This window comes from Pelobates fuscus, chromosome 8 (assembly GCF_036172605.1).
Source record: "Pelobates fuscus isolate aPelFus1 chromosome 8, aPelFus1.pri, whole genome shotgun sequence".
Taxonomy (NCBI): Eukaryota; Metazoa; Chordata; class Amphibia; order Anura; family Pelobatidae; genus Pelobates; species Pelobates fuscus.
Window position 1 is genome coordinate 38,741,456 of NC_086324.1, and position 22,631 is coordinate 38,764,086.

A 22,631-nucleotide genomic window follows, 5' to 3' on the forward strand; every position below is an offset into this window, starting at 1 on the left:
ATATGTTTTTTCTCTTTTCACTCATTTCTCTCTTCGCTGCTGAGGGAAAATAAAAGAAAGAGAAGCATAATAGGAGCCTCCGTGTCATTAATAAAATCATGACTTTACGTCATGCTACTAGTAAAATCTAGGAATTTTGTATAACAACCTTCTCGCTTTCTGTGTCTAAAGCTGACGTTGCTTCATCCAGAAGCAGTATCTTTGGATCTCTGACAATTGCGCGAGCTATAGCAATTCGTTGTTTCTGTCCTCGGGAGAGCTGGGAGCCTTGCATTCCAACATTTGTGTCATATTTCTAAGGAAAAATATATGAAACATTGAACCATAAGTCACATTCAAATTGAAATGTTCAGTGGTTTATTGTTAATTGATGTTGTAAGACCAAATGTCTGAAAGTTAAAATAGTTATGATTATCACTCTAGCTAAAGAAAAAAAAAAGTTCTAGTAACTAAAGGGGTAATAGTGGAGAATTTATGTAACTGTACATTTTAAGCCAAATAACTAAACTGAAACTCATTGCAATTTAAAAAAAAAAACTTTTTGCCTATTTTGTGATAACATCTGTGATTACCTTGTTAAATTTCCTTGATTCCTAGTTCAGTGAACAAACTTACACTGTTGCAATCATCAGCTACGTGTATGAATACAATCCCCACATTAGTGGGAGCAATACGAACATTAAAGTATCTTACGTTAAAGATTTTCTTCGTACCTGATGTGATCTTCAATATCATATTTGTTACTCAATGTTTTAACGGGGCACATCATGCTGGAAGTGACCTCCATTTGTAATCCATTGTATAGAAGATGAATACAAATTACTCTAGGAGATTTACAGATCCTTCAGCTGTGTGTAGGTAAGCAGTAACAACAAAGAGCCCTCACGAAGCCAAGAAGAGGCTCCGTCAAACAGAAGTCCCTAGTTCTTGTCTATTGTGACTTGTATAATTCCATAGAGCCCTGCCAGCAGATAAGTGGAACTGCTGAATAGGCTGATGTTACCCCCCTAACATTTACAGTTTTGTAACTAGGCTTGAGCACAGCTTTTGGTTAAGCTGCTATCCACATCGTATTTCTCTTCAAGAACAAGGGAGGTAATGACTTTCCTAGTGTGCATCAATGCAGCATGCATACAGTGAACAATTATTGGTATGATTAAATGAGGAAGTATAGAATCTTACATTGAAATAATTAAAAATGTAACCGTATGTAAGGAGTTAGGAACTGAGGGACTTCTTGCACCATAACTTATATAATGAAGGTTGTTACGGTGTTTGGAGTGTTCCTTCAACAATTATTGAGAACTAGCAGCTGTTGAGTTTCATTGGTTGGGTAAATGAGATGACCTCCAACAAAAAAAAAGGGAAAAAAATCAACTAAAGAATTCTAAGAATTTCCAAAACTGTCAGGGTTATTTACTAAATTCAAAGTGACTTCAGCTATGTTGACCTTAAATATAACATTCTTTTTGTATTCACCATGAATTCTCACTTTATTGAATAACCCTGTCAATTTTCAGTCCAGGGCGAATGGACTGCTTTTACGTCTGCATGTGTCAACTGTGCCATAGAGGTGTTGGATTAGACAATATACTCATGTAATTATGTATCTTTTCTTAAACGTTATTAACACCTTGGTAATGAAAATTGTGAGCTGGGTCTGTAAAGAAGAGCAATATTTTCTAGACTTACATCGGGCAGAGACATGACAAACTCATGAAGGTGAGCTTTCTTGGCAGAATCAATTACTTCCTCCATTGAGATAGTGCGAGAGTTGTCCCCATATTTTATATTGTCAGCAATGCTACCTTCAAATAGCACTGGCTCCTGAGAGACAATTCCAATTTTGCTTCTTAGAAATGCAATGTTAACGTCAGTGGATACACGGCCATCAACAAGCTGCAAATAATTAAAGATGTTTGGTTAATATTGTAGTTTCACCATCAGTCATCATATACAATAAATATGTCTGACAGCCAGAGCACTGGATGGAGCTAACAAAATGTAGCAATTATAGGGTAGCTCGGATAGTTTGGCAAGGTTGCCATTCTTGGGCAGAACTGGAAAAACATTAGCTACCTTTCACCCACAACTCTAGAGTGGTAAGATCAGATAACTGAGTTCACAACTGTAGAACATATAGGTGCAACTGCTGGTGGAATCCCTATAATCCAAATAGAGGTGATGACTGTCAGACAATAATATTTTTGGAATATACACTAAATACAAGTAGACAGACTGTCTAATGTGATATATAAATACCCCTACTCACACACATATAGACAGCCTGTCACATTACCCCTCACATGCACACACAGACACCCTGTCACATCATCCCCACATACATACAGATACCCTGTCACATTACCCCCATACACATACAGATACACTGTCTTATTACCCTCTCCCAAACATGCACACTGACACCCTGACACATAACCCCCCCAAACACACACATACAGACACCCTGTCATATTACCCTCTCTCTAGCATGCACACAGACACCCTGACACATTACCCCACCAAACACACACATACAGATACCTTGTCTCATCATCCCCCTTAACACACGAATACAGACACTCTGTCACATCCTGGGGCGGACTGACCACTTGGGGACATCGGTCATGGACCAAGGGCCCGAGACAGCCAGGGGCCCAGCCGCACAGCCATGCTCCAGCTGGAGAGATTAGAGATCTCTCCAACTGGAATGGCAAAAAAAAATAAAAAAATAGATCTCTTCCATTGATAGGTTGTGGGGCCCCTGATGGAGCACAGGGCCCCAGCAACCAACCGCTCTCTACATTATCTCTCCCCGCATCCTCAAATGAGACCAGGCAGCTTCATCTGCTCTCTCTCTCTCTGAAAGGTCTCCTTCTTCCTATCCCACACGGTGCTCTGTGTGATGGGGTAGAGGCAGGGCTAGGGTGGCATCACTTCCTGTACTCTCCTCACACACACAGACCTCTCACAGCCAGCGAGGGAAGGGAGCAGCAGCCTAGGTGAGAACAGAGGCAGCAAAGAGAGGTAGGAAATAAAATGGGAAGATGGGGAAAGACCACAGGAAGCAAGGGGAAGATAGGGAGTCACTCCCTCACTCTGTCACTAGTCACCCACTCCCTCACTCTGTCACCAGTAACCTCCCCCTCACTCTGTCACGAGTCACCTCCTCTCTCCCTCACTCTATCACTAGTCACCCCCTCCCTCACTCTGTCACTAGTCACCACCTCCCTCCCTCTGTCACTAGTCACCCCCTCCCTCCCTCTCTTACCAGTAACCTCCCCCTCCCTCTGTCACTAGTCACCCCCTCCCTCTCTCACCAGCGAGGGAAGGGAGCAGCAGCCTAGGTGAGAACAGAGGCAGCAAAGAGAGGTAGGAAATAAAATGGGAAGATGGGGAAAGACCACAGGAAGCAAGGGGAAGATAGGGAGTCACTCCCTCACTCTGTCACTAGTCACCCACTCCCTCACTCTGTCACCAGTAACCTCCCCCTCACTCTGTCACTAGTCACCCCCTCTCTCCTTCACTCTATCACTAGTCACCCCCCTCCCTCACTCTGTCACTAGTCACCCCCTCCCTCACTCTGTCACTAGTCACCCCTTCCTCCCTTACTCTGTCACTAGATACCCTCTCCCTGTGTCACCCCCTCTCTCCCTCTGTCACTAGTCACCCCCTCCCTCACTCTGTCACTAGTCACCCCCTCCCTTCCTCACTCTGTCACTAGTCACCCCTGCCTCTGTTACTCTGTGACTAGTCACCCCCTCACTCTGTCACTAGTCACCCCCTCACTCTGTCACTAGTCACCCCCTCACTCTGTCACTAGTCACCCCCTCCCTCACTCTGTTACTAGTCACCCCCTCCCTCCCTCACTCTGTCACTAGTCACCCCCTCCCTTCCTCACTCTGTCACTAGTCACCCCTGCCTCTGTTACTCTGTGACTAGTCACCCCCTCACTCTGTCACTAGTCACCCCCTCACTCTGTCACTAGTCACCCCCTCCCTCACTCTGTTACTAGTCACCCCCTCCCTCACTCACTCTATCACTAGTCACCCCTCCCTTCCTCACTCTGTCACTAGTCACCTCTGCCTCTGTTACTCTGTGACTTGTCACCCCCTCACTCTGTCACTAGTCACCCCCTCCCTCACTCTGTCACTAGTCACCCCTCCCTCACTCTGTCACTAGTCACCCCCTCCCTCACTCTGTCACTAGTCACCCCCTCCCTCACTCTGTCACTAGTCACCCCTGCCTCTGTTACACTGTGACTAGTCACCCCCTCACTCTGTCACTAGTCACCCCCTCACTCTGTCACTAGTCACCCCTCCCTCACTCTGTTACTAGTCACCCCCTCCCTCACTCTGTTACTAGTCACCCCTCCCTACCTCACTCTGTCACTAGTCACTGAGTGCATATTCTAAAATGTATAGGTGAGAAGATTATAGACTGTGAGCAAAAAAAGAAAGTCTGTTACGTATTGAGAAATAGTATTTATTTACAATAAGGGTTTTTATATCTGTAACCTCATTAATTGGTCAATAATTTCTAAAGGTCTTTTTTTGTCCAGGCAAAATAAAAAAAAAATAGTTTTCATTAAATAATGCACTATCTAGGCATGCTGAAATGAAAATTCCATTTAAACATTACTTTCTAGGTTACCCAAAATACTCGGATTCTGTGGGTCATTTCTTCTGCAAAATGCTCAGTAGTGAAGGGGTTAATGAAATAAAAATTGTTCTACTTACAACTGTCCCTTCGTCGGGGTCATAGAACCTCTCAAGCAGTTGGACACTGGTGCTCTTTCCACAGCCGCTGCTTCCGACGAAAGCAAGAGTCTGTCCAGATTTTACGGAAATATTGAGCCCTCGTAGAACCATCGTAACTGGACGGCTTGGATATGTGAATTTACAGTTCAGGAACTCAATGTCACCTTTAAAATTGTCCTGCGTAATTTTAAGATATTCTGATTAATGAAGACTATTCTAAAATTGTAGAGTTATGGTAACCAATAAATAATCACCAAAGCATGGAAATGAACCATTTTTATTTTCTATCTCACTGAATTACATGACTGCCATAGATTTCAATTAGCAATAATCACACTGCAGATTAATCTCATTGACTCTGGTGCTGTCCAGGCGTAACGCTCTCTCTTCCACAGATATAAAGATATATCAATGGACATTTTTATATGGGTTCATATAGGTTATTTTATAAATAAGGAAACATGTTATATAGATTCCAATGTATTGCTATATAGACTGCAGATTACCAATATAGAGTTCTGCAAAGAACAGAAAAGATGAACAATGAGCAAAAAGCTGGTATTCAATAGGAAGTGCTAACAGACCTACATTTCTTGTCTTATAAATCTGCAGCTAATTAATATATTTGTAGCCCGTGTTCCAGGTAAATTTCTCTGCCGTTCCTTGTTCTGTGTTGGAAGGAGAGCTGGGTCTGGGTTTTGAGTTGCGAGTAAACTCATATAATATGATTAATCAAGTAATCTAATTATAATGTGAAAAGCTAAAGTGTTTTTAATAAAATTATTTTTTTTATGTTTTCCAGTGGATTTTACTAGCCACTTTAATTGTACTTATGGGTGATCGTAAAGGAAGAGGAAAGTGGCACCCAGTGGACCCAGGTAAGAATTCAAACCACTTAAAAAAATGTTTTTGACTACTAACTGCTGCTCAATGTAGAGGTTATGGTTTCAGCAGGTCCCCAACCCATTGTTAGTAGTCAAAAACATGTTTTATGGTGCTTTTAATGTTTTTTTAACACAAAACAAAAGGTGGTATTCTTTTTTAAATTACAGCAGGAACATAATGTCTCTGGCTGCAAAATCCATTGAATTTCTACAAGTCGCAGTCGCCATCATCCTGTAATATTTCAGGGACGTTTTGTAAGAAGAAGTGCTCGGTTCTAAGTGACAGATGGCACAATCCAAGCATCATCATTTTCAATGAGAGAACGTCCTGAGGGGGTTTCATATTTTTACAGCAACTTCTTTATTTCCACATTTACTTTACAGAAGTCACCAGAGCCCTTGGAATATGCTGAACTGTGTTATCAATGTAGAATTTTTCAATCCATGTGCGAAGAAAAACATACCACTGTGACCAATTACATTTCACAGCTATGACTCGATAGGGGATACTAAGCTTAAATGTGCATATTTATGGATCAGTTGAGTCCCAGGTGGGCAGTTACTATTACCCATTACAATCTGAAAGCTGTTTCATAGTCTGTGGATAAAACAAGGATCGGCAAACAGAATCCAGAACTCTGTAGAAACATATAAATGAAATAGGTCTAGCAATCTGGACTTATTATTCATACTAAAAATATTAAGTCCTGTTTCTCAGATATAATCCATAGTAAACATAATTTGCTCTCCCCATCAGTTTTTATCTACCCACCTTATAGAAATATTATTTCAAATGCAGAAGAAATATCTCACCCATTTCTCTCCATTTGTACTGTAAACACTCGTCTTTGGAACTCGATCCAATAACTTAAAGAACTGAGCAGCTGCAATCTTTGCTTTGGCGTAATCAGGAGTAAAAGAAGATGCCCTTCCTAAGGCCGTGCCACTCATCACTATAGCAGATATCACTCTAAAGATTGCGAAAGACAAAGAAGGTTAATGAGTTCACGGCACAACCCATGCAAACTAAGAACAGATTTTTATAATCAATTACCAGTATAAGTTATATAAACATTTTTTCAGTTTTTTCCAAACAGATTAATCACAGGGACATTCTAGAACCAAAAATCCCCATGTTTAATGTAGTGGTTTTGGTGCATACATGAGGCTCCTTTCGTCCAGGAATATAAAATATTTTTGGGAAATTGCAGTGTTTACAATTTGCGTAAAACATTCCTCTGTAAGACAGAGAGCCTCTAGATGCACATTCTCATTAGGATTAAAGAAACTCTCCAAGCAACATAACCACTAGAGCATAGTAGTTATGGTGTTAGGAGTGCACAGAACCTGGCGGACCCTAGATAAGAATTCAAATCGTTCCAAACTGGTTTGACTAATTACAGTGGGGGTGCACCAGGGAACATCTGTGGGTGCACTGTAGGGGTTATGGTGTTTGGGGTATTTCTTTAAAACATTTTGAGATCTATTACACTACAGTTATACATGGTATTGTGGATGAGAAGGCAGACAAAGGCCACACGAAGACAGTGTGGGCCATTTTTTATAAAACGTTTTTATCAGATAATGTTAGCTTTTCAAACTGAGTACGATTTATATACTTTTCAAAAAATAATTTACAACATTGTTTTCAAATGAAGCTCTGTGTTTGACTTTTATTTAGGTATTCATTTATTTAATAAATTTGGGCAAGATAAAACCTGAACCTGGAACTATATTTTCTATGTGCCTGCTATAAATCTACTATCATGTAAAAAAAAAACACTTTATATCACTCTGCAGAGAAAAAAAAGCATTCCATCTGCAAATTGTGCTTTACACAAAAGTTATATAATTTTATTGAAACGTTTATTTATGTCAACCAAATTAGTATTAAAAATAAATACAAAAATAAAGGAAAAAAAGGAAAAACGCAACTGATTTGCCAATAATTACTGCAAAAATGATTTGACTGAAATAGTCTTAAAATATTAATTTGGAGCTAGAACGTACGTGGTCCCTCTATAATACCTGCTGTCTTCTTCTAAATCACCAACTGATAACTATTCATTTGATTCTAGTTGGATTTAGCACCCCCAAGTGGTATACTATGGAACACTGTTAATGCACGTTAGATCTTGCTGCACAATACAGCAAAAAGACAGAAAAATAATGACTAGTGGCCACTGATATCAGCAGCCAAATCCTTCTTTCCTTTAACAAAATGCAGTAGTTCACATTCCACATAAATCAAGCAAAAAGGTTTGGATAGAACTGCACCTGTATAGGTTTATATTGTTATAGTTGAATTTTGAATTATGGTATTATACCTGAAAACAACGATATAGCTGATACCATCAAAGGTGACTAAATATCCTCCAAATCGGAACGATGCAGCATAAGCCAGATAAATGACGCACTGGGCAAACCCAAAGCAAGCTCCGTATACATGGGATTTTTTAACGGCGGCTCGGTAGGGCAAAACTAGCTGCTTTTCATATATTTCCACAAACATTTTTTCTTTTCCTAGTCCAGCGACAGTTCGAATGTTACTTATTGCTTCACTTGACACCTGAAAAACATTTAGTTATTTGTAAAAAAAAAAGTATCTGTCAACCACAAATATGGAGAAATATAACAAAATAACCTCTACACCATAATGCGATTTAACCTTGACATTATGCTAGGCAAATACCGTATTAAAAATTAGTTAGATAAAGAGGAAGGGAGAATTCCAAGCGAACTAAAAACATAGCTGTCTTAGAAAATTTTTCCATTTCAGGTATTTTGACCTTAAAGCAGAACTGTCATCGTCTGGAGAATTTGCAGAATTTGCAAAGACCCCCGATGTTGACATCGCTGCTGGGGAACCGGTAGCCGTGGGGCAGGGAAAGGTGAGTTTAACTTACCTGAACCTGTTCCTTGCGGGTGCCCCCATATTCTTCTGCTGGTCCTCTTGCTAGGAGCAGATGTCACGGCTGTACTCTTGTGCATACGTGACAGTACAGCATTGAGGTCTATGGAGGATCCAGCGAGACTGGGACCCTTCATTAACAGAGCCAATTCCCTGCAGCTGTCACTAATAACGTCTGTGGGATTGACATTTCTTGATGACAGTAGTTTCACCCAGTGTCAAGAGGTGTCAAAAGGAGGAAAACTACTACTTTGTCTGAGTATATCTTTTGACTGGGTCGGAATTTCAGTAAAATTCCAAAACTGTTTTTATAAAGATTTAATCTTTACCAAAAAAATGGAATTGGGGGCACACCCAGAACTTGTAAAATTAAAAATTGTATTTTTTTTTGGTGTGATTTTTAAAGATTTTATCTTCATGACATCTCATTTACAGGGGTGGGGAGTGACTGTGTCACTTTGAATTTTACTTTAAATTCACTCTGAATTCTCATTTTAGTAAATAACCCAGTTAATGTATTCTACTCCCTAAAAGTATCTGTCTGGAAAAGTGTTTTTGCTCACGTCTGCTCACGGTGTATGTGACTCAATCCCAGAAAAGAATGTGTGTTTCATTAGATTTTATCATATACTTTGTTAATGTATTGTTCTATACATTATACAATAAATACAATGGAAACTACTGTCTAAATTAAAATATTGCCTATACACAGGATTTCTATTTGATTAGCACGTTTTATCTTTTTGTGTTTTTAAGTGCAACCATGTTTTTCATGACAGCTATGCTTTAAGTCTAATTGGAAAAAGATTAATTAGAATTGATCAGACTTCTTTTGTAACCTCCAATACAGTGTATATAAATAATGATAGGCTTTCCCTGACAGTTGGCTAATTCGTATCTGTAAAGAGCTTTGTGACAATGATTATCCAGATTGCTGGGCTATTTCAATAATTGGTAAGTACAAGAGGTCAACTTTCTGTTAAAGGGATATAGTCCATCTACAACATATATCTAGTAAATTATGCAAGTCATCACAAAACTGCACAGTTTGATTTAAAGTGAAAGCATCATTAGGGAAAGATTTACTGCTTTTCATGTAGAGTTTATGTGCATTCTAGTATATATATTGATAGAGAGGAGCACGTTAAGAAATTGCCTGCCTTTCTTTGTGGGCAAAATTTCCTGGTGTGGGACATATGTATGTTATGGTAAAAAAAAAAAAAACGTTTTCTTCATGAACGTAGATTGACCCCTTAAGGACACATGTGTGACATGTGATGATTCCCTTATATTCCAGAAGTTTGGTCCGTAAGGGGTTAATAAAAAGTTGTGTCAGTCAGGGACTACACTGGTAAGTCCAGTCTGCCATAACAACATGCAGCAAAACACAGAAAACTTGGGCACACGTAGTAATATCCCCCAAAAAAGCAGAGTTTATTTTAGGAAGTGGTACAGTAATGTTTTAACTAACATCCCGAGCCTTTATCATGGCAATGTTTCAGCTCACATCCTGAGCCTTATCAAAGCAATGTTTCGGCCTCCATCCTGAACCTTTATCAAGGTAACGTTTTAGCCTATATCCTGAATCTTTATCAAAGGTAACGTTTAAGCTTCCTTCCTGAGTCTTTATCAAGGTAACGTTTAAGCTTCCTTCCTGAGTCTTTATCAAGGTAACGTTTAAGCTTCCTTCCTGAACCTTTATCAAGGTAACGTTTCAGCCTACATCCTGAATCTTTATCAAGGTAACGTTTCAGCCTACATCCTGAATCTTTATCAAGGTAACGTTTCCGCCTACATCCTGAATCTTTATCAAGGTAACGTTTCAGCCTACATCCTGAACCTTTATCAAGGTAACGTTTCAGCCTACATCCTGAATCTTTATCGAGGTAACGTTTAAGCTTCCTTCCTGAGTCTTTATCAAGGTAACGTTTAAGCTTCCTTCCTGAGTCTTTATCAAGGTAACGTTTAAGCTTCCTTCCTGAGTCTTTATCAAGGTAACGTTTAAGCTTCCTTCCTGAACCTTTATCAAGGTAACGTTTCAGCCTACATCCTGAATCTTTATCAAGGTAACGTTTCAGCCTTCATCCTGAATCTTTATCAAGGTAACGTTTCCGCCTACATCCTGAATCTTTATCAAGGTAACGTTTCAGCCTACATCCTGAACCTTTATCAAGGTAACGTTTCAGCCTACATCCTGAATCTTTATCAAGGTAACATTTAAGCTTCCTTCCTGAGTCTTTATCAAGGTAACGTTTAAGCTTCCTTCCTGAACCTTTATCAAGGTAACGTTTCAGCCTACATCCTGAATCTTTATCGAGGTAACGTTTAAGCTTCCTTCCTGAGTCTTTATCAAGGTAACGTTTAAGCTTCCTTCCTGAGTCTTTATCAAGGTAACGTTTAAGCTTCCTTCCTGAGTCTTTATCAAGGTAACGTTTAAGCTTCCTTCCTGAACCTTTATCAAGGTAACGTTTCAGCCTACATCCTGAATCTTTATCAAGGTAACGTTTCAGCCTTCATCCTGAATCTTTATCAAGGTAACGTTTCCGCCTACATCCTGAATCTTTATCAAGGTAACGTTGCAGCCTACATCCTGAACCTTTATCAAGGTAACGTTTCAGCCTACATCCTGAATCTTTATCAAGGTAACATTTAAGCTTCCTTCCTGAGTCTTTATCAAGGTAACGTTTAAGCTTCCTTCCTGAACCTTTATCAAGGTAACGTTTCAGCCTACATCCTGAATCTTTATCAAGGTAACGTTTCAGCCTACATCCTGAATCTTTATCAAGGTAACGTTTCAGCCTACATCCTGAATCTTTATCAAGGTAACATTTCAGCCTACATCCTGAATCTTTATCAAGGTAACGTTTCAGCCTACATCCTGAACCTTTATCAAGGTAACGTTTCAGCCTACATCCTGAATCTTTATCAAGGTAACATTTAAGCTTCCTTCCTGAACCTTTATCAAGGTAACGTTTCAGCCTACATCCTGAATCTTTATCAAGGTAACGTTTAAGCTTCCTTCCTGAGTCTTTATCAAGGTAACGTTTAAGCTTCCTTCCTGAGTCTTTATCAAGGTAACGTTTAAGATTCCTTCCTGAGTCTTTATCAAGGCAACGTTTTGGCCTCCATCTTGAGTCTTTATCAAGGTTTGAAAAATACTCAGGATGTGAACCAAAATGTTACTGCATCTCTTCCTGAAATAAACTCTGCCTTTTGGATATTACTACATGTGCCAAGTTTTTCTGTGTTACTTTGGATTGGTGGGAATTCGCCTCTCCATACTTTAGTACAACGCAGTGCAAAATATTCTGTCACTGAGCGTGTGCAACATCAATTTGGTCTAATAACAAACTGCAGTAGACAATTACAAGTGAAGAGATTTATACAAAGTACAACAGGAAACACAAGCACCTATTAAAGTTCTACTCGGTGGAACTTACCTACATCCTGAACCTTTATCAAGGTAACGTTTCAGCCTACATCCTGAATCTTTATCAAGGTAACATTTAAGCTTCCTTCCTGAGTCTTTATCAAGGTAACGTTCAAGCTTCCTTCCTGAGTCTTTATCAAGGTAACGTTTAAGCTTCCTTCCTGAGTCTTTATCAAGGTAACGTTTAAGCTTCCTTCCTGAGTCTTTATCAAGGCAACGTTTTGGCCTCCATCTTGAGTCTTTATCAAGGTTTGAAAAATACTCAGGATGTGAACCAAAATGTTACTGCATCTCTTCCTGAAATAAACTCTGCCTTTTGGATATTACTACATGTGCCAAGTTTTTCTGTGTTACTTTGGATTGGTGGGAATTCGCCTCTCCATACTTTAGTACAACGCAGTGCAAAATATTCTGTCACTGAGCGTGTGCAACATCAATTTGGTCTAATAACAAACTGCAGTAGACAATTACAAGTGAAGAGATTTATACAAAGTACAACAGGAAACACAAGCACCTATTAAAGTTCTACTCGGTGGAACTTACCTACATCCTGAACCTTTATCAAGGTAACGTTTCAGCCTACATCCTGAATCTTTATCAAGGTAACATTTAAGCTTCCTTCCTGAGTCTTTATCAAGGTAACGTTCAAGCTTCCTTCCTGAATCTTTATCAAGGTAACGTTTAAGCTTCCTTCCTGAGTCTTTATCAAGGTAACGTTTAAGCTTCCTTCCTGAGTCTTTATCAAGGTAACGTTTAAGCTTCCTTCCTGAGTCTTTATCAAGGTAACGTTTAAGCTTCCTTCCTGAGTCTTTATCAAGGCAACGTTTTGGCCTCCATCTTGAGTCTTTATCAAGGTTTGAAAAATACTCAGGATGTGAACCAAAATGTTACTGCATCTCTTCCTGAAATAAACTCTGCCTTTTGGATATTACTACATGTGCCAAGTTTTTCTGTGTTACTTTGGATTGCTGGGAATTCGCCTCTCCATACTTTAGTACAACGCAGTGCAAAATATTCTGTCACTGAGCGTGTGCAACATCAATTTGGTCTAATAACAAACTGCAGTAGACAATTACAAGTGAAGAGATTTATACAAAGTACAACAGGAAACACAAGCACCTATTAAAGTTCTACTCGGTGGAACTTCAACAGTCTTTGCTTTTTTTTTACACGTAGTAAATAAGGTTCAAATTGTGAATCAGATTTTAAAAATTATACCAAAATTATCAAGAAATCTAACTAACCCTCTGAACTATTGTACGTATATTAATTCTTACTAAACTGGTCATCGTTAACTGCATAGCATGGCGGCAAAATTTCACCCTTTAGGGAACTGAGCCTTTCATTAAAATTCCATGGACACACGAGTTCTATATAACAGCAAATATCATCTTCTGGAGAATATGGACAATGTAATTAAAATGCTAATCACATATGATATCACTTTAAACAGTATAAAAAAATCAAGTATTTAATGTAGCAAATGTACAGATTTCGTACAGTTTCAATAGGAGTTTTTGTTATTACCTCTATGACCTTGAAAGGTAAATAATATGTGTTTGATAATGGCAGTTAGTGCTCATTTGCCTGATTCTACGGCAGTATGAATTATTTAACCATACTATATGTACATTCCCATGCTGACATTGTGACAGTAAGGATTGGGGCATGCAGATGCGATGCACATGTCCAAATCCACTGCTGTGATGACCTTGACTATATTAATTTCATTCAGTATTTTTCCGAATTATGGTACTTTAGCTATCATTTCTGCTACTTCTCTGAACACGGTTAATTACCTTCCCAGCTTCTTCCAAGGCTTCTTTGTCCTGATTTGCAAACCCTGTAAGCAATTTAGCTTGAAGAACTCCCGACAATCCAATTAGTGGCAGGAAACATAGAACAACCAAACTCAGCTTCCAACTAAAGTAAAATGCAATTATAATGGCAGCGACGATGTTCGTCACCGAATTCACAATCATTCCAATCTGAGCACCTGTGGCCTTAAGTGTACATAATAACAATTAGACTTGCTTAAATGTCATTTTAGTCACAGAATACTAAAAAATGTGAAATAGTAAATTAAACCCATCATCAGCAACCAGTTTTTAACACAGTGCATGTAATCTTAAACTTATTTTGTATTGGTAGTCCTATACAGCTCGTAATAAATCAAAAGCTACATTCTATTATAATATAGCATTTTATAAAATCCACACCTGTTGTAATAACCCTAAACTATGCTGTTTTAACCCCCCCCCCTCCACACAGAATTAAAACCCTACACCCACGACTCAACCCCTCTTCCACTGTGCTATACAGTTAACTCCAAATATGGTGCCATTAAAGTTGCACTTTGAAAAATGACATAATTAGAGCTGTTATGTACAGAGGACTTGGGGCTAACAATGAAGAAGTGTAAAAATTAGACTTGTGCCTATTCAGTATCCAAATTGGGCCATGGATAATTTGTTCCTGTAAATGTCAAACTCATGCAATTATTACCAATACATTTTGCTTGAAAAACATTCAACATCCATTAATAGTCCTGTTTGATATAAATACTAAGTAGGATTTATACAGATTAATTAAACACACGTGATACTACTATACTTTTGTTAACACTAGTCTCATGTGACAATGAAAAGGCTTTTTCAAGCTACATACATCGGGACTTTTATAATTAATGGGAGCTGATAAATACTCCCACCAATACCCCTAACCCCTTTATTCTGCGTTAAGATTTATTTAACCAGTAGTGGTTACTTATTTCCTCTCCTTGTTTTTTTTTTGGTTTGTTTGTTTTTGTCCGCATGTACAGGACCAAGAGAAAAGTTTGGTCGTCCCACTATCCTGTGTCTATATGTAACTTTTGATCAGTAAGATGGTGAAGAAAACTGGTGCAATAATCAGGTCTTTTACTTGGGGTAATGGTCAAAGGGAAAGGACTAGGGTTCTGGGCATGCCTTATTCGTACACTAGAAGGGCAATTGTGGGCAAGTGGATTGGGCATTTAAAACATCTATTTGGATGTAAGCATTACGTTGTGCTGATACTCTACCATACCCCTTGAACTTGTGATGCATCAGTAGCAAGTCTAGTGGTCAATGCTCCAGGGCTGTTATTGTTGTCATCAAACCATCCAATTTCCTGGCCCAGCATTGACTGAAATCCCACTCTCCTTAAACGTCGAGTAAGCAGCTCTCCAGATTTGGCAAATGCAAAACCCTGAAAAAGTAGAAAATATAACTCATGTTGATCAGAGCAGGCAAGATTAAATCAGACAAGAACTGATTAGGCCTAGCAGCTTGTGGAATAGTCTACGGTGGTTCAGCACTTAAGTTGTATTGGTTGGATGAGAGTAGGCTGCTCGAACACCCAATCTGGAGTCTCTCCTTATTCCAATTAAATAGAAGATGGTAGTACAGGAAGAAAGGGGTCGCACCTCCATGTTTTCTGGTAGAGTATGTAACATTCTTTTTATAGAAGTGGAGCTTTGAAGAACTCTTGAAATGTTTTTGTTACATACTCTACCGGAAAGCATTTTCAGGCACAAGCCCTTTCTTCCTGTACTAACAACTTGTGCAATACTTGGTCTATTTAAGACACTGTTTGACGGTGGATATGGTCTAAAGTAGTGACCATTCTTACGGTCTGTAACTCCTCTGTACATCTAAACTATGCAGGTATAGTGACTGTCACATTATATTGTTACATAACAATGTGATCTGAAATGTAACTTTCTGATTACCTTCCAAAGTGGTGCACGCTTCTTAAATAACGTTACAGGGTTATTCTCTCAAGTGAGAAATCAAAACAAAAATAGCCAAATTGGAAACATTCTCAGCTATGCTTCCATTTCAAATTCTTCAGCCTTAAATGTGAAATCCACTAGCGATTAACCCTGCAACCTCACTTACATCATGGAAACATTTTCTATTTTCTATTATTTCTTTCTATTAGCTTGCCCAATTTTAAAGAATAGATCAGCTATATTTCAGGCCTCCAATGATTGCCACCACAATGAGGAACATACAGTTTATGGGGTTTACTGCCCCTTTAAAGTATTCTGAAATTACTGCTGTTTGCCTCTTGTGCATGTGGTTAGATGTGTATTTAAGAGGAGCAAACACAACATCACATGGTTATCTATATACTTTAACATGACTTTAAAGCACATTGCCTCTTTGAAAGATAGTTTCATTGTTCAAAGAGTATTTTTTTCTCATTAAACTGTCATTACAAAAGAAGGAAGAAGTGACAGTGATTATTTGAAGCTTTTTGATGTTACTTTTTATAAACTACTGTTCTTTAAACCAAAATGCCCCAAGAATGATGATTTGATTATTTAGTGTTGAGAGGCAGTTTATGGGGAAGAGCTGTCAAACAAAGGATTTCTAATTCACATCTTTGCATTATATTATGATACTTTGATATATCAGCATAAGCGTTATCACCTGCATTCTAAATATTAGCATAATATACACATTTTTGTTGTAGCCCAAGAGTGAGAGAAAAAGAGAGCAGTATCAAAGATAAAACAGTGTGATGGCATTTGTATGTAATTGGGACATATACAAATATTTACATTATCAATTCTTTCTTTAAGATGACTGTGGGGATGTCTGAACTGTATATGTAAATATATAGGTTTTCTTTCGATTTTATAGAAAGCTGCATAGCCAGGGAGTATTTCCCGAACCATCTTGTAGAAATAATATGTTCAGTTCAAAATGTATTTAATTTATGTATTAAAGTGATACTATAAGCATAAAAACATATTTAGCTTAATAAAGCAGTATGGGGTATAGATTATGTTCCTGCAGTATCACTGCTTTATTCTCTGCCATTATGGAGTCAATCACTTTTGTTTCTTTACATTGAGCCCTAGCCACACCTCCCTTGGCTGTGACTCACACAACCTGCATTAAAAAATTGGATTAAATTTCCATCGCATGTCGACTTGGTTTAGAAGCGTTTATCTCCTACTCTGTAACTTGAACTTTAATCAAACACAGGAGGCTCCTGTAGGGTTTAGAATGCAATTAATAGAGGAGGGGTTAAGAAATTCTAAATTAAACAGACTGAAACTTTAAATATTAGATCTCTCTCTACAGGAAATGTTTAGGAAGGTTGTTTAACTGACATGCATGGAGGTGTGGCTATAGCTGCATAAACAAAGTGATTTAACTCCTAAATGGCAGGGAATTGACCAGTCAGACTGCAGGGGCATGATCTATACACAAAAATTGCCTTTTAAAACTAAAGTTGTTTGGGTGCCTAATTAAACTAAGTCACCTTGACTTTTCTGTAAATTGTATTCTGTCACCCAGTTTACCCTGTCAGTGACTTTTATCAAGCAGTGATTTGCCTTATTTTATACCTCTCCATGACTTTCTTTTGACTTCATTGGTGAAAGTTGATTTGTCATAAAAACAACAAGAGGAATAAAAATAAGGGAGGGGTTTCAGGGCAGGTAGATGAATAATCATTGAGCGTTTGCAAAGAGGAGTTTAAACATAAAAGGAAGTTCCTAAATCATAACTAAAATGTCTCCAAAACAGCTACTCAAAATAATCATTCAAACTACGAAACATTTCGCAAGACAAATTTAATTGGATAGAACTTTAAAGCAGAGCAACATTTAGGGAGTATATATTTATATACCATTGTCATATAATGTTGTAATTCATGAAAATAGATGTACATTATCGGTGAGAACCTGTGAAGCATCTCACAGCCATTAGGAATATTTGAAAAACAAATTATGAAATCGACATTTTCCATCTTTAAGATCCTATTAAAGTTTTTGTAAACTAGGAGTCACATTTTGCAATCAAACGATCCATATAGCTTTGTATTCTCAGTGTAACCATCCCCAAACAGGCACATCAGTAGCCAAACGATTATGACTTTCTCTATATCACATGCAAGAACTCTATATTACCTGCAAGAACTGGGTAACAAATGACACTCCGGCGAGCCCAAGAAAGAGAAGGCATATTCCATTTATTTGTCTCCTTTGCTCATTCACATCCGGTAATGCAAATGTCTAAAATAGAAGAAGAGAGAATTGAAAAAAAAAAAAATGAATACATTCTAAAACTCTTCAATCAAGTGGCCCGTGCTATTATAAATGCATTTTTAGCCAACTAGAAATAATTTATAATATTTCTAAAGATTGTGTTTAATACTATTGCAGTCTTCAGGTTATCAACACTATGATGTTGTGAAGCCAGCGATCCCTACCGTTCTGTTTCTGTTTATTCACTTAAAGGGATATTATAGGCATCAAGGCAACTTTAGTTTAAGGAGGCAATGTTAGTGTATAGATCATGTCCCTGCAGTCTCACTGCTAAATTCTCTACCATTAAAAACTTGCAAAACCCATAGCAATTATTCATAAATCCTGGCTTTAAAAAAAAAAAAAAGAAAAAAAAAAAGATCAATTCACCGCAATCTAGATTCATTATAGACATGGATTTCTGTCTGTGGCTTAATAGATGGCATAATTATATCAATTCCCACAAACCTCCCTTTCTATTTTATTTGTAATGATTATTCCATATAATAGAATTAGAATGTGCAATGCCCTTCCCCGTGGATTCAATAACATTTTTCATCATCAGCATCTTATATAAAAATAAGTCAGACTTAAAAAAAGAATGTGAATTAGAAATCTAAAACTACCAGACAATTTTTTTCTACAATGTTAATATAATGAATGACATTCTGATTACTAAGTTTGTATCTTACCCCAAGTATCTGGCTGAACAGCACAGCATAAAGTGGGGTTACTGTCCCATTAATGGCAGCTCCTATAGATCCAACCAAAAGATATGGCCATTCCGGTTTATTGTATTTCAAAACTCTGGTCACAACTGCCGTCTTGGGTTTTTTCTTGTGTTTCTTCTTATTCTGAAAACCATAGCAAAAGATTTCTCTTTTACAACTTCAAAAGGAAAATAATGTTCCCAAATATATAGAAGACACATAAAGGGGAATCATGAAAATAAATCCATTGAGCGGTTTTGGATACGATATAATCACATTTACAAATGTCTCCAAAACCCAAGATGACATTGTTTTTCCTTAATACATGCTTTGCTATTATGTATATTTATTTATTTTATTGGGGAGGGGGGTAAGGGTTAGCGTAACTATTAAGGTAGTCTAGATTTTGATTGCTAGTGTTAGTGACAGTGTAATTTAGAGTTAATGGTTAATGTGTAGTTAATGTTAATGTGTAGTTAATGGTTAATGTGTGTTAGGGCAGTGCAAGGGTTAAGGGGCAGGTATATATATTTTTATTATTATTATTATTATTATTATTATTTATAATGCGCTAACATATTCCGCAGCGCTACACAATAGGTGGACTAACAGACAAGTATTTGCAAGAAGACGAGTTGGACGCACAGGAACAAAGGGTGTGCTCAAATGAGTTTACATTCTAGAGCAGGGGTCCTCAAACTTCGGCCCCCCAGATGTTGCTGAACTACAACTCCCATGATTCTTTGAATTACATAGATAGCCAGAGAATCATGGGAGTTATAGTTCAGCAACATCTGGGGGGGAGGGCAGAGTTTGAGGACCCCTGTTCTAGAGGAATTAAGGCATCACTGGGACATAGATGTCGTGCCTAAGTTTAGTGGGTGTTACAGTCATCTATTTCGTCTGCTCTCATTAAATGGCAGTAGGTGTCCCTCCAGTGTTTACAACACTGAGAAGCACTGAATTGGCAGATAGCTATCAGTGACACACATGTGTCTTCAAAACTTTTCTACAAGACACATCTAATTAAGCAGCGATCATCATGCTTAATGAGACAGATGAGGCTGCAGTGAGGAGACTCTACTTGCACTGGTTTACAGGTAACTTCAATATTTTTTTTAAAGTCTTAAACAGTAAAGGAACACATCAAATTGAAAATCAAATAAATAAAAATCAGCATTGTGTTTTTTTTTTTTTAACAACAGAAGGACATCCCTGTCTCTAATTAGAAACGAGGCCCATTGATTGAACACCAGCAATCAAGAGTAACAGTTTTTGGAATCCGAGAAAATCTTGGGAAATGTATAACAAGAAAAAATGATGTAAGATCACAAGCTCACAGGATGTGGTGAATTGACAAACGACATGCAACTCGGGTTCTACAGGTCTAATTTAGCTGATTTCCTATTTCGGCTCTGCTATTTCACTTATCAAGGTGATTCTCAACTTACTACACTACAATAACAAAATATCCAAAAGACATTAGCAATAATGTATTAATGATGTGCACAGGAATAAACACCAGCTGAATATAGGTAACTGTTGAATAATATATAACATATATTGTTCACGGACATTTGCTTCGAAAATTCACAGTTAGCTTACATGATCAGTCACCTTAAATAATCACTCTGACGCATGACTGTGATTGAATTCAGAAAATCTAGAATTGATTGCACATTTAGGTAGAACACAATACACAATATTGCATACCGGGCATTTGAATCATACAATTTTAGGGTTGCGATTACACAATTAGAATTCTGAGTATATTTTAGATGTAAAAAAAAAAACAGATAAAATTCGTAGTTTGTAATATCTTTTCTATAATAAAAAAGGTATTACAAGATACAAATGTAATCTGTTTTTGACATCTACATCAGTGGACAAAGTCGACTACAATCTCTACTTGAGTATATTTTAGAGTAGACATAGTTGGACAGGTAGATTTGCTTAAAAATACTATGGGAGCTAATTAATTAAGTGATTCTTTACTTAATTAGCTCCCATAGTATTTTTAAAGAAACCTACCTGTTTTGTTTTAGTTTCAGTTATTTTCTTGGATAAACCACTATGTATCCTATACATGTTAATTGTTTAAACATCATACCTTTTTAGATACAGGTGGTTCTACAAGTTCTTCTGTGCCACCCAAACCATTCACTGTCAAAAGAGATCCTCCATTTATATTGCCAGAAAGAGCATCGGGAAACATTTGTGAGAGCTGAGATTTTGAACGAAGGCGTAGAGTGTTTCTGTAAAATTACAAATAAATACTAACTAGCATGTAGGTAATTGGCTGACAAGCATTTAAGCTTGGTAAGATGTTCCATTAGCTTGGACGCTAGTTCATAGCAACTAGATCAAACACTTGTCTGAAGCTGTTATAAACATACATTTTCAGGGTTATTAACTAAAGTGAAAATCGTCGGGAATTCAATGTAAACAGAGGAATTGATGTGTAGCAAAACAATTAGGGGCTTTGGTTTTTTAAAACTCGACACCTGCGATTTTAACCCCATGCCATGCTGTATAATAACTTCACTGCACTGCATTAAAACCCTGCACCTGCACTAAGAATAATTCTAGATAGTTAGATTAATCACATAGATAATCAATAGCATCCTAAATGTCCATTCACTAAGCAATGGCGGTGAGTTGCCTATGCATACATAGCTCCATACCATTCCAGGTTTGGCAGGACTATCCTGAATTCAGGCTCCTGTCCCACCAAGTTAGTTCCTTAATATCAGCATGAGTGTATCAGTAGACATACTTGCAGTCCGCCATGAGAGTATCAACAGACACGCTTGCAGCCCATTGTGAGAGTATTAATAGACACGCTTGCAGCACACCACAAGAGTATTAATAGACATACTTGCAGTACATTGTGAGAGTATTAATAGACATGCTTGCAGCACATTGTGAGAGTATTAATAGACACTCTTGCAGCACACCACAAGAGTATTAATAGACATGCTTGTGGTACACCACGAGAGTATTAATAGACATGCTAGCAGTACATTGTGAGAGTATTAATAGACACGCTTGCAGCACACCACAAGAGTATTAATAGACATACTTGCAGTACACCACGAGAGTATTAATAGACACGCTCGCAGTACACCACGAGAGTATTAATAAACACGCTTGCAGTACACCACAAGAGTATTAAGAGACATGCTAGCAGTACACCACGAGAGTATTAAGAGACATGCTAGCAGTACACCACGAGAGTATTAATAGACATGCTTGCAGTATGCCATGAGAGTATCATTAGACACTAGACAAGCTTGCAGTACACGACAAGAGCATTAATAGACATACTTGCAGTACACCACGAGAGTATTAAGAGACACGCTTGCAGTATGCCACGAGAGTATTAATAGACACGCTTGCAGTATGCCATGAGAGTAACATTAGACACTCTTCGCAGTACGCTAATTAAACTTATGGCATTGAGCCTATGTCCAGAGTGATCTGCCCTTAGTGGGCCGGCCAGGGAGGCTGTCTGTCACCCCGGTATGCATTCATGTTAGGCTGACTCACTCCTTTTCTGGGTGGGTCGTCCTTATATTATGGCTAGATCACCCCTTTGGACATCCCATGTAAAGCAAGTTGTGTCATTGGTCCACTTCCTATGGATCCACTCTCTATCCTGTTTTCTCACCTCAAACCTGGGAGATATGTCAATATAATATATGGGGAAATAGCTGAACTGGGAGGCTAATTTTAGTTAAAATATTCTCCAGTGCTGGCAAATAGGCCTTAACTTATATTCTCCAGTGCTGGCAAATAGGCCTTAACTTAATAATAATTTAATATAATAAAATAATAAATTTAATAAAATAAAATAATAAATAATTTAATAT

The 22,631-nt window shown here is 38.0% G+C and overlaps 1 protein-coding gene across 1 annotated transcript in view; it reads right to left on the bottom strand.

Moving 5' to 3' along the window:
- LOC134571451 (bile salt export pump-like) overlaps nt 1-22,631 on the bottom strand; it is an 86,637-nt gene that overhangs the window by 11,689 nt on the left and 52,317 nt on the right. The window contains exons 18-27 of the mRNA XM_063429704.1: nt 20,870-21,014; nt 18,742-18,903; nt 17,933-18,037; nt 15,052-15,213; nt 13,785-13,988; nt 7,972-8,213; nt 6,458-6,614; nt 4,740-4,937; nt 1,693-1,899; nt 149-295 (exon numbers count right to left, since the gene is read on the bottom strand). Of these exons, the coding sequence (XP_063285774.1) occupies nt 149-295; nt 1,693-1,899; nt 4,740-4,937; nt 6,458-6,614; nt 7,972-8,213; nt 13,785-13,988; nt 15,052-15,213; nt 17,933-18,037; nt 18,742-18,903; nt 20,870-21,014 (1,729 nt within the window). The remainder of the gene's footprint in view (nt 1-148; nt 296-1,692; nt 1,900-4,739; nt 4,938-6,457; nt 6,615-7,971; nt 8,214-13,784; nt 13,989-15,051; nt 15,214-17,932; nt 18,038-18,741; nt 18,904-20,869; nt 21,015-22,631) is intronic.